The following is a 27817-nucleotide window of genomic DNA, read 5'->3' as shown; positions in this document are numbered from 1 at the left end:
CTTTTATGGGTTTGGAACGTCATGGTACATGTACAACATGATTAATGAAAAAAAAAATCATTTTGGGATGGAGTATCCCTTTAATTCATTTTTATTTCTTTTTTTTTTTTTTTTTTTTTTTTTTTAGTACTTTAACTTATTTCAGTACTTTTAGTAGTTTTTCATATATATTTGATCTCAGCTTTATTTAAATTACAGAAAATGTTTCATTTACATTATTATATTACATTACATTAACAACACTTAACAGTGATTTAACTGTGATCCGGTAAGCGATGAAAAGGGGAAATGAAGAGTCAGACATCACTTGGTAGTATTAAATGTACTTGATGTTTTATTAGATTCATGTTTCTACCAGAAGTTTTGTCCTTCTGTCTTTAGTCTCAATATTCACACATCTGTCAGATGAACAGCCAGTGGCTGACTGCAACAGCTCACTGTCCCTCCACTCACACTCACACTCACTCACACACACACACACACACACACACACACACACACAGACAACAAGACCTTACACTGCTTCATACAGATCGCATCTCCTAATAAACCAGTGGTGGAACCTGCACACACCAGGTTCAATCGGTTGGTCCAGAAATGGAACAAAACCTGGTGTGTTGATTCAACGGCAGTTGATTTTATTCCAGAGATGCTGTTCAACAACGTACTAGTTTTCTGTGCAAAATCTGTCAGGAAACTGACTTCTTCTGTCTCAGTCACATGAGTTCAAACATACAAGAGAATCATTTTATACTATTTTTCAGTGTTTCTATCTGCCAAGATATGTCTTTATTCGTTTAATCAGATGTGGTATTGTTTACATTTTCCCTAAAACACAGCGACTGAGAGTGTATTGAAACATTTGGGGTTATTATAGCGGTCAAACAAGCACACAAAGACAGAGAAAGAACGTCAGAGAGAGTGACAGAGGATTCCAATGTCAATCAAACTTAAGTAGAAAATAAAAAAAAAATAAACAAAGCCACCAAAACCACCTCCATTGGTGATCAAAGAACACAAATCACTCAACAAGCACACTTATTAACAAAACATGAGTGAAATAAGTCAAAGTTCCTATATTAAACAGTTTGGTGTGTGCATTGGGATCCAACAACAGGTTTTGTGTGATGTGTGTGAATGGAGGATAGGGTAAGGGAAAAGGCATGGATGTAAAGGACAGGTGAAGGGACGGCCTTTTTTATTAATAGGCGAGCGTACATACTCCCTTTTTTGAGTCAAAATCTTCTTTCTTATCTACATAATGATTATGCAGCTGCCCGCTTTAGATATATAGTAGACTTTATGTACACAGCCATGTGAAAATACATGCAAAGATTATTATAGGAAATGGGGGGCATGAGGTGGACGTTTGAGAGTGTGGAAGGTGCTTTGTGGTTTCCTCTTTGGGGAGAGACTTGCTATTGGCTGAAAGCTGCTGTCTCTTTAAAAGGAGGGCGGGAGAGGATGGTTGTATGTCTTGGTTGGGAAGAGTAGTAGTAGAACAAAATGGAAGATGTAGGAATGTGAGTAAAGAAGATTTCTTGATCAATAATACGTCTCCCTTTCCACCCATCCTACAAAAAAAGACAGAAAAAAGCAGTAATCACTTTGAGAAATGCTGCACTTCTGGTGAGTTTTCATTTCATCCTTAATTGAACAGTGTTTTATTGTATCCCTGATGCAAACAAAGACATTTAATGATCCAATTCACGGGCTTTATGCAAGATATACTCATAAGAAGTGTGTAATTTTGTGCATGTGTCTTTGGGACAGTATGAAGGAACACGTACCACCGGGGTTCCTGCGCAGGAGAAGCTTTCGGACCTCATCGTAAACAAAGATTAAGAAACTGTATGGGAAAGCACAGAACCACCAGCTTGGCCTGGAGATGAGAGAGACAAATCGCAGAATACTTTGAGTACCATAAACGTCATATAATAGATTATGAAAAGTTAACATTTGTATCATGTGATATACTGTATGTACACTTCAAATGTGTGTATTTATTACTGACCTCATAATTAAATAGCCTATTTACTAATAAAATAAATCATGAAATATGAATCAATTTCAGATTCTTTTGCTACTGTTCGATTCTCTGAATGTTCATTTTCGTATCAATGCATTTATGCATTTTTACACCCCATATTCAAGTTGGAACTGGATGTGTGCTTGTAACTGGAAAATCCATTTTCATGTATGCATTAGTACACATGTGTGTGTGTGTGTTGAGCTCACTTGAGCGGGTACATCCTGAGGGCCACATCCATGCCCGGGCAGTAAGAGAGGAATGCAGCGAGAGCTGTTTCTTCAAACAGCCCAAAGATCAGAATCTTATTGCTGTTAAAGGACAAAAACAGTTAGATCAAATGTTCTCGTCGATTTAAACACGTACAGTACACACACTTCCTGAACTCACTTCATGCCCTGCTGGAATACTGAATTGCGTCTGGTCTTGCAGATGATGACATCAGCCCATTGTACAACCACAATACTAACAAAGAACGCTGTGTGACATGTGAACTCGACGATCTTCCTCTGCTCGTATGTCTGGGGAACATGAACACACCATCTTACAACATGCAGGAAAACCTCTTTGAACCTTAGAGACATGCATGACATCTAATCACCTTCACAACTCGCTAAAACACTCACCCACTGCTGTCCGTAACTGTCCTCCAGGTCATTCATTGAACGGTCATCCCAGTTGAGTCTGATACCCACGAGCAGTGAAGGCAGGAAGCCATTCTCAGCCAAAATCACAAAATAGCTGAAGAAACCACCCAAAGCCTGGATCATACCTACACACACAAACATATTTTTACTTAAAAAAAAAAAATGACAGTTTTATGACAGTTTATAAAAGAACTGATTCAATCTACAAAATGATATAATAGTTAAACGCTGTTTCTTTGTTGTTTTTAGACAAGTTCATCATGTTCTCTAGTTTTATTTGTGGTACTATGAGTAAATCTGTACATAAGTAAGATGTGTTCAAATATTTAATGCTTTATGTTTAATGTTTCAACATCTGAATGATATATATGCTATTGTTCAAACGTTTGGGATCAAAGATTAAATAATAATAATAATAATACTTTTATTCAACATGGATGCATTAAACTGATCAAAAGTGACAGTAATGGTGAACATACGTCCCCTTTTTCTCTGACACATCCTGGCAAAGATTTCTATACTGCCTTAAATATCCAGGTTTTGGCTTTGTTTTCCTGTTTCCATACTTGCTGAAGGTAATGATCGAAAAGTAGTTTGACCAATAACATGCAGGCATTGTACATAATTGTCTAATTGTGGCCTGTGAGAAGGTAGGATCTACAGAGAACGGTCAAAGCAATGCAATCTGATGATTGTATGACATCAAAATAGCGTGGGATTCGAAAGCATAAGGAGCCGTCTGCTCTCTATAGCTCTCACGCTACATTTTCAATCATTTTATTTTCGACTTTTGAAATGTTACAAAATATTTATATTTCAAATAATTCATGTTCTCTTGAACTTTGTCTCTTGAACTTTGTCTTTGTCTTGAACTTTTCTTTTAAAGAGATTCTTCTATAGCTTTTCCTGTAATGATAACTGCCAAGATGGCGCCGAGCATGGCGGCCGTGTTGCGAGCTCCGAGTAAACTTTGCAGTTTTTCGTCTGTTTTACTTGTTTTTCTGTTGTTCTACGTGTTGGATGTTGTTTGTATAACTGTCTACGATAGACACACGCTTCTGAACATTGGTTCCTACGTCGCGGAACGCAAACCGGACTTTGAGTTCTTGAACGCCGGCGCTTTGTTTACAGACACCGCATCAGAGCCCTTTGTCTGGGCTGCGCGGGCGCGACCGAGGAAACGCTGCCGGAAAAGAGGAAAGAGAGCCGGCGTCCTCGTCAGACTCAGACGTCGTCCCCTCCGACCTCCTCTCCCATCCATTTTGCTGGCTAACGTTCAGTCACTGGACAACAAACTTTGCGAACTGCGGGCACGTATCTCATACCAACGAGAAACAAGGGACTGCTGCATTATTTGCCTCACAGAAACCTGGATGTCTGCAGTGGTTCCAGACTCAGCCATCGAGCTTACGGGGTTCTCCGTGCACCGCTCGGACAGAACGAAAGAGCTCACAGGGAAAAGCAGAGGTGGGGGCGTTTGTTTCTTTATCAACAAACTCGTGGTGTGATGAAAGGAACCTACACTCTATAAAATCCTTCTGCTCCCCTGATCTGGAATTTCATATGCTTCTGTGTCGACCATTCTGGCTACCGAGGGAATTCACAGCGGTCATAATCACCGCTGTTTACATTCCCCCTCAAGCCAACACAGACCAGGCACTCAAGGAACTGTATGGGAATATAAGTGAGCAGGAAACCGCGTACCCAGATGCAGCGTTTATTGTTATGGGGGACTTTAACAAAGCCAACTTCAGAACAATAGCTCCGAAATATTTTCAACACATCACCATCAACACGCGTGGTGATCGTGTACTGGACCACTGCTACTCTCCTTTCCGGGACGCCTACAAATCTCTCCCACGCCCACCTTTCGGCAAATCGGATCACTCTTCCATTCTGCTCCTGCCTGCTTATAGGCAGAAACTGAAACGGGAAGCACCCGCCCTCAGGACAATTCAGTGCTGTTCGGACCAATCAGACGCTATACTACAAGACTGTTTTGATCACGTGGACTGGGACATGTTCCGGGCAGCGTCTGATGACGACATAGAGGCGTACTCAGAAACTGTAACGTGTTTCATCAGGAAGTGTGTAGAAGATGTAGTGCCGACAAAAACAATCCACATCTACCCCAACCAAAAACCGTGGATTAATAGCGATGTTCGAACAGCCTTGTCAGCGCGGACATCCGCTTTTAAATCCGGAAACGCTGATGATCGCAAACAAGCCAGTTACGATCTCAGGAAATCCATCAAAGCCGCAAAAAGACAATACAAAAACAAAGTTGAAGAACAATTCAACACCAGCGATGCAAGAGGCATGTGGCAGGGAATCAATAAAATCACAGACTTTAAAGGGAACAAACCAGCTACTGTGAACATTGCCGCCTCTCTACCGGACGAGCTGAATAACTTTTATGCTCTTTTCGAGGCTCACCACACCGCCCACACAGAGAGCGCTCCCGCAGCTGCTGCAGAAGAGGTGAGTGCACTCTCCGTCTCTGTCGCGGATGTAACCCGATCCTTCCGACGGGTGAATATCCGCAAGGCAGCGGGTCCTGATGGCATCCCCAGGCCGTGTGCTCCGAGCATGCGCATTCCAGCTAGCCGGTGTTTTTTACAGACATTTTCAACCTCTCCCTCTCTCTCTGTGTGGTTCCCTCGTACTTCAAAAAAATCCACCATTGTGCCCATACCAAAGAAAAATAAAATCACATGCTTGAATGACTGGAGGCCTGTTGCTCTCACACCCATCTTTAGCAAGTGTTTTGAGAGACTCGTCAGAGACTACATCTGCTCTGTGCTGCCTGCCTCACTGGATCCGCTACAATTTGCATATCGTAGCAACCGTTCTACAGACGATGCTATTGCTTTCACTCTACACACTGCTCTCTCCCACCTGGAAAATAAGAACACCTATGTGAGAATGCTGTTTGTGGACTACAGCTCAGCATTTAACACCATAGTGCCTGCCACACTTGTTGCGAAGCTCCAGACTCTGGGACTAAACAGATCTCTGTGCAGCTGGATCCTGGACTTCCTGACAGGCAGAAGCCAGGTGGTCAGAATGGGCAACAACACTTCATCCCCGCTGACCATCAACACTGGTGCTCCTCAGGGCTGTGTCCTCAGCCCGCTCCTGTACTCCCTGTACACACATGACTGTACAGCCACACACAGCTCCAACGTCATCATCAAATTCGCTGATGACACAACGGTGATAGGCCTGATCACCGACAACGATGAGACGGCCTACAGAGAGGAGGTGAGCACCCTGACTAAATGGTGTCAGGACAACCACCTCTCACTCAACATCGACAAGACCAAGGAGCTGGTGGTGGATTTCAGGAGACAGAGCAGAGAACACACACCCATCACCATCGACAAGACACCTGTGGAGCGGGTAAGCAGCTTCAAGTTCCTCGGTGTTAACATCAGTGAGGATCTCACCTGTTCTTCACACACTGACGCAGTGCTGAAGAAGGCACGTCAACGCCTCTTCTTCCTGAGACGGCTGAGGAAGTTTGGAATGAGCCCCAGCATCCTCAGATCGTTCTACCACCTGCACTATAGAGAGCATCCTGATGGGCTGCATCACTGCCTGGTTTGGAAACAGCACTGCTGGCAACCACAAAGCTCTGCAAATGGTCGTGCGAACTGCCAGTCACATTGTTGGAGGTGAGCTTCCCTCCCTCCAGGACATCTACACCAGGCGGTGTATAAGGACATCCCGGAGGATCATCAGTTACTCCAGCCACCCGTCCCATAGACTGCTCTCTCTGCTGCCCTCAGGAAGACGTCTCCGCAGCATCCGATCCCGCACTAGCCGACTGAGGGATAGCTTTTTTCCCTCAGGCTATCCGACTTATGAACAGTCTGAACTAATACACCCTACAGCATACTCCACAATATGGTATGCCACACACTGCACTTTAACTTTGACAGTTCAACACCGAACTATTTAACACAATAATCTACCTGCTACCACTGGATTCCATCCAATGCACATCCATAACATTTCTGTATCCAGCCCACGTACACTTAGCATATTTTTCATGCGTATATATGTCTACATAATCTAGACTGTGTACATTCTGTGTATAGTGTATAATGTGTAGTGCTAACTGTATGTATTGTACATATTGCGTAAAATGTGTAGTGCTAACTGTAAGTATGTCCAATAGTACACTGTGTGTACTGACTATATGTATGTGCATATTGCATATTTTCACCTGTTGAAGTCTGTATGGTTATATGTTAACTGTTTCTGCAATTTCTGGTGCACGATCCCAAGAATTTCACTCACCAAGGCACATGTGCTGTGGTGATGTGACAATAAAGTGACTTGACTAATGTGAAAAAAATAATAAATGCACCCCCCCCCCCCCCATAATCCGGGCCTAGAACTCACAATTTACAACTATTATTTCCACATTTTTTAATGACCATGGAAGCCCTTATATTAGTAGCTTATACTGTGGGCCTTTGAATGCTTGAATCTGATTGGCTGATGAACGTTCTAAGGTGTGCAGTTATTTTCAGGGAAACGCACAGCAATCAATAGATATGTCTGCGATATATGACGTTTGTGAATGTTTTATGTTGTGGATATATGCAAAATATGCTGATTGGGTCAGTCGCACTGGTGCTTCAAAATGTTTATTTTTTTAAAAAACATTTAATATTCGCACCACGTAGTAGATTTCAGTCACAAATGCAACTGAAATGGTCACACTGTAGACCCCTGGGGGAATGAGTCGCGAATGCAAAATAACGTTTGAGGGGTGGGAGCAGATCGCGGGCCCCCCAGACCTCTGGGCCCTATACACTCTGTCACCCTTTTCACCCCACTAGTGATGCCCCTGGCTCAAACCTCCTTTACTAGGTCTAAAATGACGTTTTGGAATTAGCAATGGAGGCATTGGATGAGATGTGGAAGAAATGAATCCTACTCACAATAGCGTTTTAAGTACAAAAAGCGGACGAATGCCTTGAAAAATATCATCTGATCAATGTCTTGAGGTGTGGTAACCATAGTATAAGTGGAATAATTGACGACAGGCCATTGAACTATTAGAAAAATAATGCACACCCGAGGTGGTGATGTGACCACAATGCAAAGCGGAGTAGTGAGGTGTGGTGTTTATAATTTGTTTATGACTAACCAATTTGTCCATAAGCAATGCTGATGAGACGCTCGTTCACAAGTTTGTCTCTCTGAGGGTTCCTGGGCTGCCTCTTCATGATGTCACTCTCAGCAGCCTCATAAGCTAGGGAAATAGCAGGTACCTGTGGAGGTAGAGTTAAAGTTAAGTTTCTGTGAATGGGTAAATTAGTGTCTATACTAGTGTGAGAGTAGGTCATTATTTTTCCTATTGTTCTTTCCTTATTTTAGTGCTTACCATGTCAGTTCCCAGGTCGATGCAGAGGATGGTGATGGTGCCCAGGGGCAGAGGGATATTGACGATAATGAAGAACAGGAAGGGGGTGATCTCAGGGATGTTGCTGGTCAGGGTATACGCAATAGACTTCTTCAAATTATCAAAGATAAGTCGGCCTGAATGGGGACAAATGGGTTTACATATCTTGTTTGACAACATCACTATTCACTAGTCTTCTCTTGTCTTACTCACCTTCTTCTACTCCAGTAACAATGGAGGCAAAGTTGTCATCCAGCAGAATCATGTCAGCAGCCTGTTTAGACACATCAGACCCAGCAATGCCCATAGCAACACCGATATCAGCCATCTTCAGGGCTGGAGAGTCATTCACACCATCACCTGTTACAGCCACAATGGCTCCCTAAGTGACAGAAAAACAAACAGGACATGTATAGAAAACTATAATCAGTACATTATTAAAATAACAAAGGACCACAAACAATCTCAAATGCCAGGATGTGTGTTTACCTGCCGCTGGCAACCCTCAACAATGATGAGTTTTTGCTGAGGAGACGTCCTGGCAAACACAATCTCAGTGTGGTTCTGCAGAACTTCATCTATTTGCTCCTGAGAATAGTCCTTCAGATCTGTTCCATGAATCACACAAGCTTTGGCATCCCTGAAACAAACAATAAATGCTGTTAAATATATAAATAACTTTGTCCGGCAAAATTTACAGGCAAAATCCAATATTTCAAAAGCAGTTTTGCATGAGGGCGGAATATTTCGCTATACAAATTTCGCAATGGGTTCAAGTTGGCTGCGTTGACTAATAGAAGCTGTTTGGTTTGGAGGTGATTTCTGTGTGAGTTGTGCTTCATTCATCACTATATTATTGACAGACAATAACACCTTTTTTTGCACATGAAATTTTACTAATCTGACCATACCATAAATGCATGTTGAGATGTTATGTGCATTTACAGTGCTGGTCATTGTATTACCTAGGATTGACCTGACTGACGGGGATGTTGAGGCGGGCAGCAATGTCTTCCACAGTCTCGTTACCCTCTGAGATGATGCCCACACCCTTGGCGATGGCCTTGGCAGTGATGGGGTGATCTCCGGTCACCATAATGACCTTGATTCCAGCAGAACGGCACTTTCCCACAGCGTCAGGCACGGCAGCACGGGGCGGGTCGATCATTGACATCAGTCCTACAAAGCAAAGGTTGTCTGTCTGGAAATTCACATCTTCTGCATCAAAGGCAAAGCCTTTTGGGTACTGGTCCTCGGGCAGCAAGACATGGCAGAATCCTGTGGAAAGAAGGCAAGTTTACACATGTTTGTATAATATATAACTGGGTTTTTTAATGTTTTGAAAGATATTTCTTATGCCCGCAAAGACTGCATTTATTTAAAATAACTTGTTTCTATTTGAATACATTTTAAAATGCAATTTATTCAATTTGGGAAAACAAAAATGCAAACTTTGGATGCATATACTTTGATATAATGAATTTTTATATATATTCAATTTTAAGGTGGCTATATTTTATAACTATTCATTTATCATAAAGGGGTTTATTTTGCAACAATGATACATTTTTCTGCTTATTACACAGCCGCTCAAACTCCCATAAATGGACATCAAATAATTAATTCAACATTTAAAATAACTGATTTCAGTGAAGAAAGAAACCACAGAGTGCTATTAAACTGAAGAAAATGAACAACAGTCAATTATACAGTTTAGCGATCATTATACAAAAAATTTTCACGTAGAATGCCGTGACTAACCAATAGGATTTGAGTATTCTAGAGTGCTGTGTAATAATACTGTATATACCCACCAAGCACTCGCTCCCCAAGTCCTCCAAGCTCTAGGTAGGCATTCTGGAAGGCCTCCTTCATCTCCTCATCCATGGGCTGCTCTTTACCCTGCAGCATTATGGTGGAACAACGATCTAGGATGCGCTCTGGCGCCCCCTTCATAACCAACAGGTAGCGGTTATCATTGGTGTCTTCTGTCTCATGAACTGACAGCTAGGGAAATATGGAAAGAGGGATGACTGAGCTTAACTAAGCTTGTGATTACACGCCGCTTCTATTTTTGACATGCTGCAGAGGTGCTTCACACACTTTATTATCCACATCTGACTCAAATAAAACAATTTCAGATTTACATTTAGTCTTTTATCAAAACCAAATAATATTTAGTTCCACTATTTCCACAACGACAACAATATCTGCACTACACAATGTGCTATTGTTTGTTTGTTGAACCTCAGCTTTCCCACTGATGCAACTCATTTTGATATTTTCTGTTTGATTTTGAAAATCAGTAACTGATGACAAACCTGGTATTTGTTGGTGGAGTTGAATGGGATTTCGGCTACTTTCTTGTTTTTCTGTCTCATCATCTTGACTGAGCCACAGGACAGCTCAATACACTTGAGCAGGGCGGACTCAGAAGCATCACCTGCCACATCCCTCTTTAGGATGGGCCGAGAGTCTTGTCCCGCCTGAAACACAGCCCTGTTACACAGAGCCGCCACACGGGCCAGAGACACCCACGTCCCTGAGCTCTTATCAAATGATGCACCTGCAGAAAGAGACCAATTTAGACTCTGGAGGGAAAAACTGGTGTCATAAAGTGGGCAAGACCAGATCATCATAAGGCTCTGCATAAGAAGAAAAGAACAAACCAGACTGATCTTCAGTGGTGTCAGCTTCATGGATCTGATTGTCGAACCACATGTGTGCGACAGTCATTCGATTCTGGGTCAGAGTTCCAGTCTTATCTGAGCAGATAGTTGAGGTGGATCCTAGTGTCTCTACGGCTTCGAGATTCTTAACCAGGCAATTCTTCTTAGCCATACGCTTCGCCGTCAGAGTGAGACACACCTGAGATTAAAGACACATAAGAGAGACATTGATTAAATTACATTTAGGAATTTAAAATTTGTTTAATGCGAATTAGTACTGCCTTCGATACTATTAGTCATTCAGTTTTATGTGGAACGAATGGCTTGTCTTGGAGTAGCTGATAATGCACTTCTTTGGTTTTCATCTTATGTAAGTGACAGGAAGCAGTTTGTTCAGTTTAAGAATGGTCAATCAGAAATGTCCATTGCCATATGATTATGAATTGATCATTTAAAATGATTATTAATTAAAAATTAATTAATTAAAGTTTTTTTTTGATATGTTTTTTTAAGAATTTTTTTTTATTTATTTGTTTGTTTATTTGTGATGTTAAATGAATTCAGTTAAATGTTTGTTATAAACCTACTGTATGTTTTGATGCACTAAAAATAATCCTAGTCTTTTGCCCAAGAATCAAACTACACTGGGCATGCTAAATGTTTCTGCTTCACCAAAAAAAAAAAAAAAAAATTAAAAAACAAACAAACAAAAAAAAACAAAAAAACAAAGGCTCCAAAACTTCTGATGCACTGAAATTAACTGGTTCATGAGATTCATTTAATTGGGAATCAGCCTACCCTGGTTGTACTGAATGTTTTTAATTCACTAAAAAGTTCATTTCAGAGTCATTTTCTCTGGAAACTATCTGGTCGTGCTGAATATTTTGGACAACACTGTACTAACCTTACTGAACTGTATTCAAATGCTTAGATTACTGCATGTGCTTACAGTGACAGTAGCCAGCAGACCCTCAGGCACATTAGCGACGATGATTCCGATGAGGAAAATGACAGCCTCCAACCAGGAGTATCCCAAAATGATTGACAGAATGAAGAAAGCCACTCCTAGAAAGACAGCCACGCCTGTGATGATGTGAATAAAGTGCTCGATCTCCTTGGCGATGGGGGTTTTCCCTGTCTCCAGTCCTGAGGTCAGCGTGGCAATGCGGCCCATCACGGTGCGATCACCAGTGCAGACCACAATACCACGAGCAGTGCCTGATAGAGAAACAAAAAACACGTCACACTCTTAAACATCACATTTACATAGGTAGACAGGTTCAACACTTCACTGTAGCAAATCCCGCACCTTCCACACAGTTAGTGGAGAAGAAAGCAATGTTACGGGTTTCCAGAGGATTGTCATGAGTGCAGTCAGGTGATCTCGTCTGAGGTTCTGATTCGCCGGTGAGGGAGGAGTTATCCACCTGTGTAGAGACACACAGTTGTCCACTAGGTAGCAACACAGGTACGATTCTTTACAAATGATTGAAGTTAATAAACCACATACCTTGCAGCCATGAGAAGAGATGATTCTAAGGTCAGCTGGGATTCGGTCTCCACCTTTGACCTCTACCAGGTCACCTGCTACCACTTCCTCAGCATTGATCTGCATTTTCTCTCCTTCACGGATTACTAACGCTTGCTGTGGTTAGAAAGAGTGTGTAACACTTTATTTTAAAGAGTCCTTGTTACATGTACTTACTATTATAATAACAAATTATTATGCATAATTACATGCAAGTAACTCTAAGCCAAACCCTAATCCTAACCCTAACCATTTAGTAAGTACATGTAATTAATTAATATAACTAAATATATAACTACACTGTAACAAGGACACCTTAAAATAAAGTGTAACCAAAGGCTGTTATTTCTAGTCATTGTTTCTTTGTGTTTTTTTGTATTTTAAATTTGCACGGAGTGTCGCCAGTACCTGGGGCACCATGTTTTTAAATGACTCCATGATCTTGGAGCTCTTTGCCTCCTGAAAGTAGGAGAAGCAGCCAGTGATGATGACCACAGCAGACAGCACGATACCCAGGTACAACTGAGAGGAGACCAAAGAAGACACATTCAGTTATTGTATGCATGTATTCATATTCAATGTCAATTCACTGAAAGGGATGTGTGTAGTTAATGGTGCTAGTGTGGGAATGTATACGCACGTTATCTCCAGCTGGCTCATCTTCGGTAGCAGCCTGAATGGCGTAGGCCAGGAAGCAGAGAATGGCTCCGGTCCACAGCAAGATGGAGAAACCTCCGAACAGCTGACGGCAGAATTTAACCCACTCTGGTGTTGTGGGAGGTGGGGTCAGAGCATTTGGCCCATCTCTTGCCAGAAAGTCTCTAGCCTTTGCATTAGTTAAACCTTTTGTGAAGAGAGAAAAAGAGATCATTGTCTAAATTTACTAAATCAATGTCGTGCCACTCAGTTTCAAACAAGTAGCTAAAATGCAAAATCTAATTTGAATTAATCATGAGCAAGAGTTACTTTCAAATGCAAATTCAAAGTTTTATTTTAAATATTCACTGTGTGAACATATCAAGTATGCTGTGTACAAGTAAGGGTCTATTATACCAGCGGTTCTCATATAGGGGGCCTCAGTAAACATACAAGGAGGCGACAAAATGCCTTGAAATTATTTAAAATATGTTCTTATTTGTTTATTTATAAAAAAATATATATAATAATATAAAAACTAATGTATTATATAGTGTATGGTAATGCCTTGGAGTTATTTGGGGTGTTTTGTTGTTTGTTTATTTATAAGTAATTGCATCAGCCCACCCTGGTGGGGGGCTGTGGACTAACCTAATATTGTACTTTAAAAAACGTGAAAAAAAATAAAAATAAAAAAATAAAAGACAGACATAACAATGTGGTTTAATGTGGCATTAAGATATAGTGTATAAGATATAAACTAATGATTAATTATTTTAATATTTCGTTGATAAAAGACTAACCTAGCCTCCTCAGGAATGCTTCCGTCATCGTCAGAATAATTGGCTTCCGTCAGAATAATGGGCGTTTACTAGCTGCTCTCAAGCGCACGACCGCATGCATAATTTTGCCACAAAGAACCGGCTGAAGAAATGATTATGAATTTGTCAAAAATAGCAAGGAGACATTTAATTGTTTATTAATAAAATGGTGTTTTCTGTGTCGCTGCAAAGACGATAAGGACTCGCCATGAACGCCAGAGAGAAATGCACATTTCATATTCAGAGAGTAGCCTATTTATTTTCGTTTTGAATATTTTCGTTTAAAAGTAGACATTTTTAAGCTTTTTATAATAGATAGCCTATATTTCTCAAAACTGTCTGTGAGGCACAAGCTGAGTTTCTGCGCCCTCCAGTTCACGTGCAATACAAGTGATTGCCGGCACCTTATTACATTGTCTGCTAATATATTTGCTTGTTTATTAAATAAGGCAATGGGTTGATAAAATATTGATCAAAATTAAGATACAATTTATACAAAACGAAAATCTTTTAAACAGAGTCTTTCTACAAAACAAACTCAATAAGTGGTCAAAATCATTTCTTACATACTCCATGTCTCATAGGCTATTGCGCTGATGTATCATATCTTTCTCATGCTGCATGCTCACTTTCATAATAAAGATTGATTAAATAAATAAAAAAATTACATTAGCCTATAATATTTAAACAAATATTAAACAAATATGTTTTTCTTTAATGGCTACAACACATAGCCTAAACAGTACAGAGATATTTTTTTTTTTTTTTTATTTATTTATTTTTATTAAACATCAAAGTACAAGTACATCAAAGTACAATTTTTGTGTATAAAACATAACAATCACGCCAGGGGAGAAGACTAGTAGAGAAATTTCATGTCGTCAGTCACAACATAATGACGTCACATATTTTCCAACCCAGCCCTCAGCCCCCCCCGCATGAAACAGCTTCCAGCGCGCCTGTATGGTACTCCCTAGTGGTCAATAATAAGCAGTTCGGCACATCAATCATTCCTAAGATAAGTTATGTATTAAAAAATGTAAAACTAAAGTAAGCATTTTCTGAGCTAATATTATCTACTTCTGTACTTATTAAAAAGTTATAAACTTTTATTAAATAAATGAATAAATAAACAAAAACCTTTTTTAAAATGAGTGCTAATTACAAGATCTTAAAAAATGTATACATTGACATTGTATTTATTTAAATTTTTTCCATCAACAACTGTTGTTTTAATTGAATAATATACAGTTATAGAAAACTTCTTGAATCATGAAATGAATCACAGTCATTATCTTAATCTACTGGCACCTGTTGAAACTCCTAGTTTCTGTTCATTAAAAAGTTTGAACACAAGCAGCTTTGTCATCATTACAGCAGAAGTAAACCAATCTATTATACAGAGTATGGTGCTCCCTAGTGGTCAATAAGTGCTGCAAAACTGTCGTTCTCATGTGTTCTTCATACACTTAAACTCAGCTAAGTATTTTATGTGCTATTATATTTCAAGTCACCTACACACATCAGATTTATATATTTGGAACATGGAAACCTGGTTTTAGCATACACTAAATCATTTGTGAGTTTACCTGAACAATGTCTGTCTGAAATTTCCGGCATACTTCCTCAACTGACATCTTGTGTTCTGTCTGAAATGGAAGGAAAAAAGGAAAATTAACAAAAGAAAAAGACAAAAGATTGCTACCATGCTGCTTTGTCAGTGTGATTCTTACCAGGGGAACTTCTTTTTTCAGATCATCAAGATCCTTCACCCCCTTCTTCTTCGGTTTTCCTTTATCATCTTTATCTTGCGTGGTGGCCACGCGGTAGCTATCCGATCGCCCATACTAACACACAGAGAATAATCAGTTCATTAACTTCAGAGAGTTGAGAGTTTCGTCTCTACCTGCTGTGGTTCAACCAATGTGTGATCATAAAGAACATTTCAAGTAATTTACCCTACATTTACAGTGATTTCAGTTTGAAGTCTGGTCTGGCAGATGGTGAGTCCAAACATAACCGTCCCTCTTGTGCTCTTGATTGTGTGGTCACCTCAAAGAGGTAATTTAACCTCATTTAATTTGCTGAAAGAATACAGAACTTCCCACTGTTCTGTCATTCATATGAAGTGAGTGTGGCATCACAAAGACTCTTGTAGTTCATCAAAGACACTCTGATTAGGTTGAATATGTGTCTGTTTCAGTTCACAGTGACATGAAAGTCTAAAATGAGCGTGAATGAGCTTCCAAACATCTTAAATCTAATTTTTCACGCTTTGTTCTTTATCTAAATGAAAACAGAACCGACACGCCTGGTTTAGACCAAAAAGACGTAGACTCACACACACAGCCAGGTGATGCCTATTAAAAGAGAATGAGAACGTGAGAGAAGAAGATGGATGGATAAAAAGAACCAAAAGAGGGAAGAGATGGAAAGAGAGAAGAGCACGCAGAGGATGGGACTGAGAGAAAGCTGACAGACTAAGAGAGAAATCCAAAGACTGAGAGATTACCAGAGAGAAAGAGGGAGAGACAGAGGAATATGTGTCCCTTCCTGTGGGGTAATTAGATATTGACCTGCTGCTCTATCAGTGGGAGAGCTTGTCGCCGTCAGCGGCTGCTTTTAATGCCTGATGACTCTCAGCATCACACCACCTGCCCAAAACCAACTGGACACACACCAGCACACACACACAGTGACCTTCTAACCAGCCTGCATGGGACACACAACAATACCACAGATCCTGTGACAAAAGCAAGTGCGTGTATGGTAGGTGACACCACTCAATAATTAAGTGAATAGAAAGTGAGGATCACCCCTATCAGCTCACACTGATCTTACAGCACATCTAGGGGCTTTTAGAGTTTGACTTTGTTATAGTGGCATAAAAGTGTGAAAGTTTGTAAAAAAATAAATAAATAAAAAAAAAAGGCTGATGAGATATACCTGGAAACGCTGCAAACATACACACAGGTCCTCTTTCATTTCTATGAAATTAAAAACAGCTGAATACACACAAAGAACAAAGGGAACGATGAGAGAAATGAGACGGGGAGACCATAACGAGAGTTGTGGTCAAGGGAAAATAGATTAAAAAGCAAAAAACAGAAAAATAATGTATGCTATGTAATATGTTTTTATACTTTTTATGTTTTTATGGTAGGTGTGTGTCTTTAGATGTGAAGGATCTGCAATGATACCAGCACTGCAGCTAAGAACAGAGAGAAGAATAGAAGAAGAGCGCACTCTTTCTCTCTCAGACAAACCTGATGCGAATTTTGAAAGATATCAGATTAATATTAACGTTGAGTAAAGCTCATGTTGAGAGATTCACTGTCAAACAAACAGAGAGGGTCTAAGAAAAAAAAGTTTTTAAAACTTTTTGCCACACCTGTTAATGAGAGATCCATTGAAAAGAATTAAAAAAAAAATGTCTTAACATACATAACATAAACATAAATAACATTTATTTATTAACATAAATAACATACATTTTCCACTAAGATAAATGTTGTTATACCATGGACAAGTTACTTCATCTTTGAATTGTTCATGTCACATACATTAGTGAAGGCCTGATTCTTACACTGTAATTGAAAACATTTTATTTTCAGTTCATAAAAAATTTATTGGCTAGTAACTAGAAACTGTTGAGTAAAGTTTATTTATGTGCCAAAGCCACTTATTTGAACCTTTCAAACCCTTCAAATCTGCAGCTATTTATCATTATCATTGCTATGTTTATGTGATTTAAATTACAGTATGGTTTACAGTAGAAGTCTACAGTAGAAGGTGCATGTCATTAAACGGTAACAGTGGTTATCTAATTCCTAATGAGATATAACTGTGCTCTTGTGGTTACATTACTGACTGAGTGTTCCTTGCAGAGAAAAACATACTGCTCTATGAGAGAACCAGAGACGATGGGCTGGAATTACACACCAGCACAAAGACATTTCAGCTGACTAAGAACACACACACACACACACACAGTCTCTGGTACCGACTTAGGTCTGTCCCCTGAACTCTTGTCACAAATTATTGATGCTCTTGGAACTGAAGGACTTATTCAGTCTGCATGTGTGTACACGTAAGTTCACATTCTTCCGAACAAGAGACACATAGAGAAGAAAAGTGTGTGGCTGTCGAGCTTAGGCACTTGTACGTCCTACATAAGCTTGGACAGAGGGACCGAAATAGACTTTGCAACATAGAGAAAGAAAGTTTGTGTGTGTGTGTGTGTGTGTGTGTGTGTGTGTGTGTGTGTGTGTGTGTGTGTGTGTGTGTGTGTGTGTGTGTGTGTGTGTGTGAGAGAGAGAGAGAGAGAGAGAGAGAGAGAGAGCAAAATTACAAAAAGCACATTTTTCTTTCCTTTCATATTTTCCACACCATTTTTCTATGGTTGCAGTGCAGAGTAAGTCATCAATATGTTTTATCCATTTCCCCAGAGGAGCAGGGCTGTACATTTTAAACTTCAACTTCTTCTTTTTCAATTTCTTCAACATCTTATAATCAGGATATATTTTTAGTCTAAGTTTAAAAGTGTGATTTCTACCTGGAATTTACTGGTAATATAAATTAATAAAATCTTATAAAACTGCATTTTTCTAATGAATATGCATTTTTCTGGTGAATATTTTATTGGGTAGAAATTGTGATTAAAAAAATATAATACATAAAAATCATCCTCACTGAGTTTGTCCAGTATGATTTTTTTAATGAAATCAAGAGTTTTTTTAATTATTCATTTGACTGATCAAAAGTGACAATATTTTTTTTTAATGTTACAAAAGATTTTAATTTCAAATAAATGCTGTTCTTTTGGTCTTTCTTTCCATCAAAGAATCCTAGAAAAAATCTATATCACAGTTTCCACAAAAATATTAAGCAGCACAACTGTTTTAAAAATTAATAAGAAGAAAGGTTTTTTAAATACCAAATCGTCATATTGGAACGATTTGTCAGTAATGGCTGCTGAAAACTCCTTATTTTTTTTAAAAAAGCAACTTACAATTGGGGAATACATAAAGCTATTCTTCTTAAAGAGGCAACCAGACACAGGAAGTGCTCTTAATACCACGTTTCAGACATTTTTCAAATAAGTACAAGCTAGAAAGGGAAGGAATAAATAGAGAAAGACAAAGTTTTTTTTTTTCCTTTAATTTAGGATGAAGTCAAGTAGCGTCAAAAGAGATGAGTTTTCACCTGTTGCTTGAAAATTTTAATAATATTTCATAATATTACTGTTTTACTGTATTTTTGATCAAACCGATGCAGCCTCTGTGGGCATAAGAAAAATAAAAAATCTTTCCGACCCCAAACTTTTGGAAAGCAGTGTAACTTGCAGCAATGATGAAACCACTATCCAAACCATCTTAAACTAAATAGAAATCATATATTTTTACACCATTTGTTACGATGGCATTTTAGAGCCATGCAAATAAAAAATAATAAAAAGATTACGAGAAAAAGTCATATTATTTTGGGAATAAAGTCAAAATATTTTGAGAATAAAGTCAAAATATTTTGAGAGTTAATTTTTAATATTTTGATTATGATGTTTTGATTATGTTTTTTGAAGATGATGTATGTAAGTTTTTGGATTTAAGTAGTATAAATATGTAGATATATGTTTGCAGATATTTAAGAAACATGCTAAGTTAACGTTCTTGTTTATCTGAAAAACAATGCTACACTCAGTTATTCTCCTTTGAAAATGTCTGTGTTTGTTTTGGTTTGTGAAACACGCCCACTGCCAGTTTACCCAATTATATCCCGGGTTGCCAGTTGGTGGAAAACACAGCGTATTTCATTTCGTTCACCGTCCAGTGCACTCGTTCCTGTTTGTGTCATCAATCTGGCCACCTATATGTGCCTCAAGTCTGAGGAGGAGGGGCTGGGTGAAAAAAAACCCACTCCAATATTTTGAATTTGGACTGCAATACCTAGTTCAACCACTCTGTGTCAGTCCTACATACAGCACCTTTAAATCGTAGCAATTACGAGAATAAAGTTATAATATTTTGAGAGTATAGTCTATTTTGTGCGTGCAAATGGCCCAGATTGGGAGCACCGGTAGAAATTCCAGTGGCCTGGCAACTGATTTGAATATATGTGGGATTGTTAGCAGAAATCATCCCATGTGTCATATACTCACAGGTACAGGTACAGTATGCTTGGAAATAATATTTCAGTCACCCAATAATAGCAATAAGCTTTGTACTTTTGGTGCTATTAATGTAAAACAAAGTCTCAGCTTTCAAATTCTATCAGTTTTACAGCAAAATACAAACAGTATATCTTACAATAATGTGTTTTCATGGTCTTTAAAGTGGCATGCCAGATTGCTGTATTCACCTCAGTTTAAGTGGTGACTTTTCATTACAATGAGACATGTTTCATTAAATTATAGTTTTTTCATGCCTTCAGATGTTCTTTCATGTTTATATCGTGCTATAACTTGTAATAAAGAGGAGCTTTATTAATGAAGCTACCACCATCATTCCAGTCCCGAAGAAGCTGTCTCCATCCTGATTCAATGACTACCGTCCTGTTGCACTTACTCCTATTCTCATGAAGTGCTTTGAACGGCTAGTCATGCACCACATCAAGTCTGCCCTCCCCCCCTCCCTGGACCCATTCCAGTTTGCATATTGGTCCAACCGCATGACCGATGATGCCATCGCCACTATCCTCCAGTCAGCACTCACACATCTAGAGAAAAAAGACTCATACGTCAGAATGTTTTTCATAGACTTCAGTTCAGCATTCAACACAATCATCCCTCAACAGCTCTTTCACAAACTGGTTGAGCTGGGGCTCAACACTTCACTGTGCAACTGGCTGTTGGACTTTCTGACTGGAAGACCTCAGGCAGTACGGGTCGGCAGCAACACATCCAGCACCATCACACTGAACACTGGGGCCCCCAAGGATGTGTGCTGAGCCCCCTCCTCTTCACTCTGCTGACCCACGACTGCACACCGTCACACAACTCCAACCTCTTTATTAGTTTGCGGATGACATGACTGTGGTAGGTCTCATTAGCAACAGAGATGAGACAAACTACAGGAGCGAGGTGAGCCACCTGGTCGGGTGGTGCAGTGACAACAATCTCTCTCTGAAAGTGGAGAAGATGAAGGAGATTGTTGTTGACTTCAGGAGAGTGCACACTCAGCATGCTCCTCTGACCATCAATGGTGCGACTCTGGAGAGGGTGAGCAGCACCAAGTTCCTGAGTGTGCACATCACAGAGGACCTCTTCTGGACCGACAACACAGCAGCACTGGCCAAGAAAGCACAGCAGCGTCTCTACTTCCTCCGCAAACTGAGAAGAGCTAGAACCCCGGCCCCCATCATGTGCAACTTCTACAGAGGCACCATCGAGAGCATCCTAACGAGCTGCATCACTGTGTGGTATGTTGCCTGCAACGCGTCCTGCCGGAAGACCCTTCAACGTATAGTGGGAGCAGCTGAGAAGATCATTGGTGTCTCTCTCCCTCCAGGACATTTATGGAACCCGTCTCACTCGCAAAGCCCTCTGCATTGCAGGTGATCCCACACACCCGTCACACAGCTTTTTTAGTCTGCTGCCATCAGGGAGGAGACTGCGGAGTCTCCAGGCCAGGACCAGCAGACTGAAGGACAGCTTCATTCATCAGGCTGTCAGGAAGCTGAACTCACTCCAGAACTTGCCCCCACTTCCCTCATCTGCCCCAGGCACCACTGAACTTTTTATCTGCACTGTTTGTTCACCTTACTGGTTTGCACTCTATCTGCCATGTGCCGTGCGCTGCTTTATTTAACTTTATTTTTATTTTTATTTTTTTTACGTGCCCTTATTTGTATAGTTGTATTTTATATTTTATGTTTGATCTGTATTTATCTTTATTTTTAGGCTCTACTGTTAGTGTTATCTGTATGCACCAAGGGTCTGAGAGTAACCCAATTTCAATTCTCTGTATGTATGTACTGTACATGTGGAAGAATTGACAATAAAGCAGACTTGACTTGACTTGACTAACATATTTATAATTTGTACATCATGATAAAACTGAAAGAATTTGAAAGCTGAGCTGTGTTATATTAAAAGCAACAAAGCACAAAGCTTATTGTGATTACTGGCTGGCTGTGCGCTAAAAATAATGTGAAATATTATTTCCAATCATTTATTACACCATGAATGAAACAGCTTGTGAATACTTAATGTATTTACCTCAGAAAAGAGGTAAATTTCACGTTCATTAACTTTATTCATGCAATATACTGGCCTTGCTATGACTTATTACAACTTTAATCTCATATGGCTTGGCCATGACTTCATTCTCGTAATTTTGAGTTATAATATTTTATTCTCAAATATTAAAGCTTGTATTTATATCCTGAGAGGATGTTCAGGACCAGAGGGAATCCCTGCCAGATCTTGAATTCTCAGTCCAGCTAGTCCTGATCTCTAGGCAGAACGGTGCCAGCTCTACAAAGCATTTGACTGTTATTGCAGCAGACACATCAGTACTGCCCTTAGAGTGCTGTCTGGTGTGTGATACATTGCTATGAGTGTGTCAATGACTTTTACACATATAGATACAGCCATAAAAAGGTGTTTTTGATCTGGCATGAGTGTGTATTTGTGTGCTTGACTCTGGGGACTGACCTTAAAAGTGTGAGTCATGAAGTACTTGTTCAAGAGCAGATAAGACTGAACACTTCATCCAGTATGTGACTGAATGAGTGTGCGTGTAAGTGACCTTGCTGTGCTATTTGTTACATTGTGAGGTGTAGACCAGGCTAGGTCTGGGCCTCAAAGTACAGAATAAATCATCTGATTATGGCACACTGGGATTAGCTACTCCTGAATCGTCTCCATCACAAAAAAGCCAGAATCAGTTTAACATAAACAAAAACTTTATACCTAAAATCAAAACCTAAGGAAATCAGACTAATTTATATGATTTATTTATTGTGTTTGTTTTATTTATATCAATAAAATATCCAAAATTATTATTTATTGTATATATGTAATGTTTATTGCATATGCCTAATATATTCTTTATGTATACACAAAATCAGAATATTTAAATGTGTTTAAACTAGTGGCTCTTAACCAGGGGGCTGGGACCCACTAGAGGGCCTCAGCACATTTCCAATGCCATATTTCTTATTTTAATGCTTCCCCTCAAATTCAAAAATCATGGTAAAATCGTAAAAAAAATATGTATTATTTTTCTAGTTATGTCAAGCACTAAAAGATTTTGCATATAAACTGATATTTGTAAGAAAAAAAATAATTTTAAAAACTTGTTTTAACAAAAGACTAAAAAAGTCATTTAAAATCAATGAGAATAAAAGTCTAAAAAGTGACGAACATTCAGTTATTGGAATAATGGAATTTATTTATTTAAAATAATTTATTTATTATTTATTTCAATATTTTGACACTCCTAGTTTCAATTGCTTTTTTCAGCCATAGTGCCAAAAAGTTTGAGAATCACTGGTTTGAACCAACAGAAAAATAAAAAAACTTCCTTCATCAATAAAGAATGCTAAGATTAAATAATTACATTGATGAGGTCATTTAATTCCTTTACCCAGAATCCTCACATAACCCCTCCACAGCTCAACCAACATGTGGATTGGAAAAGAAAAGAAAAGAAAAGAAAAGAAAAGAAAAGAAATAAGAATAAATAAATTATGAAAAAAAAGAAAAAAAGAAAAGAAAAGAAAAGAAAAGAAAAGAAAAGAAAAGAAAAGAAAAGAAAAGAATAAGGAAAAAAGTGGAAGAGCTGTTGCAATATAATTTCATTTGGTCGGCGCTTTCTAAAATTAACATTAAACAAAATCTATAATCCTTCTTGTTAAAGTATTACCTCTATATCCCCTCCTGTTCTTTTCTATCCATTATTCTATCCTTCCATCTGTCTGTACTTCATCCACTCAACCCAGCAGAGCCAAGCAGCTTTGCCAGAGTGTGGGGCATCTGTGTGCATGTTCTTGATTGGAATTATAAATCACCGTCCCAAACTACAGTCACAGCAGGACACACAGATTCTTCACGTCTCAAAGGGGTTGTCCAAGGATTCCTCTCTTTATTCTGTCTCACACAGACATACTGTACACATTTCATAATCAGTTTCTCTTGTCATTTCTTCACTTTTAACTTCCTAGTTAGTACGTAGTCACGTTCTCTCTGACATCTGACACTTATTGTTCATTACAGCTCTAGTTAAAGCAGAGCCGGTGGTCAGCTGCCCAAGAATTCCTTCTGTCACAAATGGACTGTTCTTTCTCTGCTCCTCTGTCAACAAAGGACTGCATTAATAAATGATGATGTGGTGTGGATGTGGAACCTGAACCAGGCACTCCACCCACTGATGGACCTGAGGGGGCAGTTACGCTACATCAACACTGGGGAAAGAGGAGGAGAGGGTAATCTGACCTTGAGTATCCTCCTCTCCACTCACAGACGTCCCATGGACAGAATGTGATAACGAAACCTAACACACTTGTAAGCCGAAGTGTGTCATTTTATGCAGAGACAATTGTCAGAAAGACACTTTTAAGTTGACTTAACAGTGAAAACATAGTGCAGAACTTAAACTATTCACCTTTAACCTTTAACAGCAACAAACCTTTCATACCCCTAAATGTGGTCCAATAACATTGATCCATGGTAGATGGTACCATAAGCCGGTAGGTATAAGAGGCGTATGATGTGGGGGGTGTTTCCATATAAAACAGAGTCAATTAGCTAAAAACAATTTCTGTAATTTCAATCCTATAGTAAAGTCATATTAATACAAAGGCAGCTATAAATTGTTCTAATTATTGATTATGCGCTCAGTTGAAGGTGAAACATGGCCATCCGGATGTTATACAGGATGTTCATTTATTCAGGACATGATGTTCGGAGAGCGCATGCATCGATTAATTACATAATTTATTTATTAAATGCATTTTTACATTTAAAACACAATCTATGTACTTTATATACACTACTGTGCAAAAGTCTAAGGCCATTAGTATTTTCACCACCAACAAAAAAAAAAAAAATGTTTTTAAGCCAGTTATTTCTATCATTTGCTGCAGTGTGTCAGTAGGAAATATCAAATTTACATTTCCAAACATCCCTTTTGAAATTAATTGTAATAATCCAGTGAGATTTTTGTTTGCACAAAGAGTCTGACAACAGCCAGTGCTCCACACAGAGATCTGATCTCAGCATCATCCAGTCCGTCTGGGATTACATGAAGAAACAGAAAAGGCTGAGACAAACTCAATCCAGAAGAGCTGTGGCAACGTCTACAGAACGCTTGAAGAAACCTTCCTACAAAGCTACAGTACTGTGAAAAGGTTCAGGCACTTGTGTAAAAATGCTGTAAGTGAGGATGCTTTAAAAAAAATAACGTCATAAATAGATTTTATTTATTAATTACCTTCTCTTAACTAAATCAAATCAACATTTGGCGTGACCACCCGTTGCGTTTAAAACAGCTTTTGTTTTACACTTGCGCATAGGTTTTCAGGTATCTTCACAGGTAGGTTTCTTCAAGGGTTTTGTAGACTGCGCATCATCACGTGTCTGAAGATAAAATGTACATACTGCAATGCCATCAGCTGGTCTCTCCCTAATAATGAAGCAATATTTAAATGGGTTTACACTGAATTAATAATCATAGACATTCTCAAAAGAAAAATTTTAAATTTAGATTATACAATCAATTTGTATATTACAGGCGTACATGTAGATTAACATTTTCATAGAGTAAACTGTGCACACTCTTGGTGTTTGTTTCCTTCTGGTCTTTTCAAGTGGCAAGAATTCTACATTTAATAACTGAAATTAATGTTTTACATTATTTGAATGTTTTTACATTCAAATAAGTCATACAGGGTTGGAACTGCATTAAGATATGATGATAAATGTGTTCTTTTGTGAACTATCCCTTTAAGAACTATCCCATTTGAACTCCACGAATGCATGACCTCAATTAACTTTATTTCATTTCATCTATTCGCTTTCCGTTTCCGCATCTCGTGCCTATCACAGACCGGTATCGGGAATTTCCACTCGCGTGGCTCCGCCTAGTGTTTGACGCAGAAAGCGGCCTGCAAAGAATAAAACAGCTGGGATGATGATGGTGGTGCATTGCCACGATTTTAGAACTATCCGATTTGGGCTCGGCGAGTGCGGATAACTGTGGTAGAACCTAAAGAAAAATGCGCTTAAGAAACCAGCATGTCTGTTTAACCAGGTAAACTCGCACAAGCGCTCGGATTAATCCATGACTTGACAAAACTGTTTGCGTAATCATTACAGCGCTGCTCGTACAATTTTGACGCATTCACCGCAGCGCGCCTGCGACATTAAGTACTGCGCAGTTTAATATTTCTAACGGATCTCTTCTGCGTAAAGAGCTGTAGATGTTGTGGGGGTGAAGAATTCGGCACAACATCTGGCAGGGGTCTGTTCGACATCAGCATTCTCACTGCGCTCGCTGGTGCTGCTACGGGATGCGCCTGCTTGCTCACCACGTCATACAGACATGTCATTGCGAACACGGTAAAGCCTCGCTGATGAGGCGAACTGCGCCACTCGCGCCTGACGCTCGTTTCACCCCAACGCAGTTACACACTCTAGGCTACTTCGGTGATTCTCCATTAGCCGCAGTTCAAATTCGACCTTTTCGGGTCATCGTTCAAAACTGAATCTATTAAATCTGTCCTGTCAGTGATTACCCGCGCGAAGTTATGTCACAGATGCAAGAAATAAGCCGGCTGAAATACAGATTCCCGGTAACCGCATTATGACGCATGAATTTCAGCGATGGACTGGCTCTGAGATGCGTGTGTGTGTGTGTGTGTGTGTGTGTGTGTGTGTGCGCGCGCGCGCACCAGTCACTCAAACACACTCAGAAATGCCGGCTGTGCCCCTAAATACAAAAATGACTCAAATTCACATTCAGTACATCCGGATTAACCGTTCAGAACAGGAGACGCGCGCTGCTGTCAGTAGCCTAAGTACAGAAGGGTGGATGGGAATGGGGTGCTGGAGGGGGGGGGGGGGGGCAGAAACAGTTCTAAAACATGTAAAAACAACTTGACAAACAACTTCTGAGTAGAAACAGACACCACACATTCATCAGGCAAAGACAGCATTACGCAGCGCTGCCCTTTAAAAAGTCTCCAGCATAACCCGATTAAACTGGCACGTGAAGGTTACTAAAGTAACCCTCCAGATATTATCTTTCACACAACACCGACGAGCTTTCAATTAAGATACCAGGCGCAACGTCATCTGCGTCTACGCTGACTATGACGACAGCGTCTAAAATTTGAAAAAGCAGTTCCTTTGCATTTGCTTGCTAACCATTCATAACATATAATTAAAATGTCGGCTTTATAGCGTATAATTTGTAACGCGTGTTTCCAGAACGTCCTGTCCCATCAGTGTGTCGCAGTCTCGAAATACGCAGATAAGTCAATGTCATCCTGTCACTTTATGTCTGACAGCATAGGACATGACGCTGCATTTTGCAGCATTTAAAGTTGTTCAGTAAAGTATGAATTCATTTGAAACATTGTTTTAATCCCTTTTCTAATTGCTGCGATGCAGTAAAAGAGAGGTGTCGGTCTTACCCCCATGGTTGCGCAGTCAGTCCGTTCTCTTCAGGTGTTATGAGAGAGATGGAGAGAGTGACAGCCTTTCACGAAGAGAAGAGAGAATGGCAGTCATCAAAAAGGATCAAGAAAGGCGAACAATTAACGTATAACTGGTTTAAAAACTGTGCTTTACCTCGGCTGAGGGACCTAATGCGCGTACTTTCAGGTCAAGATATAAAAGAAGTTATTCGTTGCAACATGAAGTTAATGAATCTGACAACTTGGTAAAGATTAAACAAACTAAAAGGTAAAATTAAATTCGACGGCGAGGCAGTGCATTTCGCAGGGATGCCGGTCTCGTGCGCTCCTCTTGGTAGTTGCGATAAAGCCGGCAAAACTGAGAACCCACACTGACACCTTTTTATTATCTGGTGTCCCTCCGCGGCACCGCCAGCTGCCGCATCACTCT

The 27817-nt window shown here is 39.6% G+C and overlaps 1 protein-coding gene across 1 annotated transcript; it reads right to left on the bottom strand.

Annotated features, from left to right (window-relative positions):
• Positions 1–311: 311 nt before the first annotated feature.
• Positions 312–27817, bottom strand: LOC109062485 (sodium/potassium-transporting ATPase subunit alpha-3-like). The gene is made up of 22 exons (XM_042772066.1): positions 27542–27817; positions 27385–27449; positions 15483–15596; positions 15339–15398; positions 12933–13136; positions 12701–12814; positions 12275–12409; positions 12074–12191; positions 11714–11982; positions 10765–10963; positions 10417–10661; positions 9910–10102; positions 9061–9373; positions 8585–8735; positions 8309–8477; positions 8078–8232; positions 7841–7964; positions 2656–2801; positions 2420–2550; positions 2239–2340; positions 1791–1882; positions 312–1574 (listed from the first exon to the last, which is right to left on the bottom strand). The coding sequence occupies exons 2-22, from the start codon at positions 27388–27390 to the stop codon at positions 1546–1548; spliced, it is 3069 nt and encodes a 1022-aa protein (XP_042628000.1). The 5' UTR covers positions 27391–27449; positions 27542–27817; the 3' UTR covers positions 312–1545.

This window comes from Cyprinus carpio, chromosome A16 (assembly GCF_018340385.1).
Source record: "Cyprinus carpio isolate SPL01 chromosome A16, ASM1834038v1, whole genome shotgun sequence".
Lineage (NCBI taxonomy): Eukaryota > Metazoa > Chordata > Actinopteri > Cypriniformes > Cyprinidae > Cyprinus > Cyprinus carpio.
The sequence above is the reverse complement of the archived record's forward strand: the minus strand, read 5'-3'. Positions and strand labels throughout refer to the sequence as shown.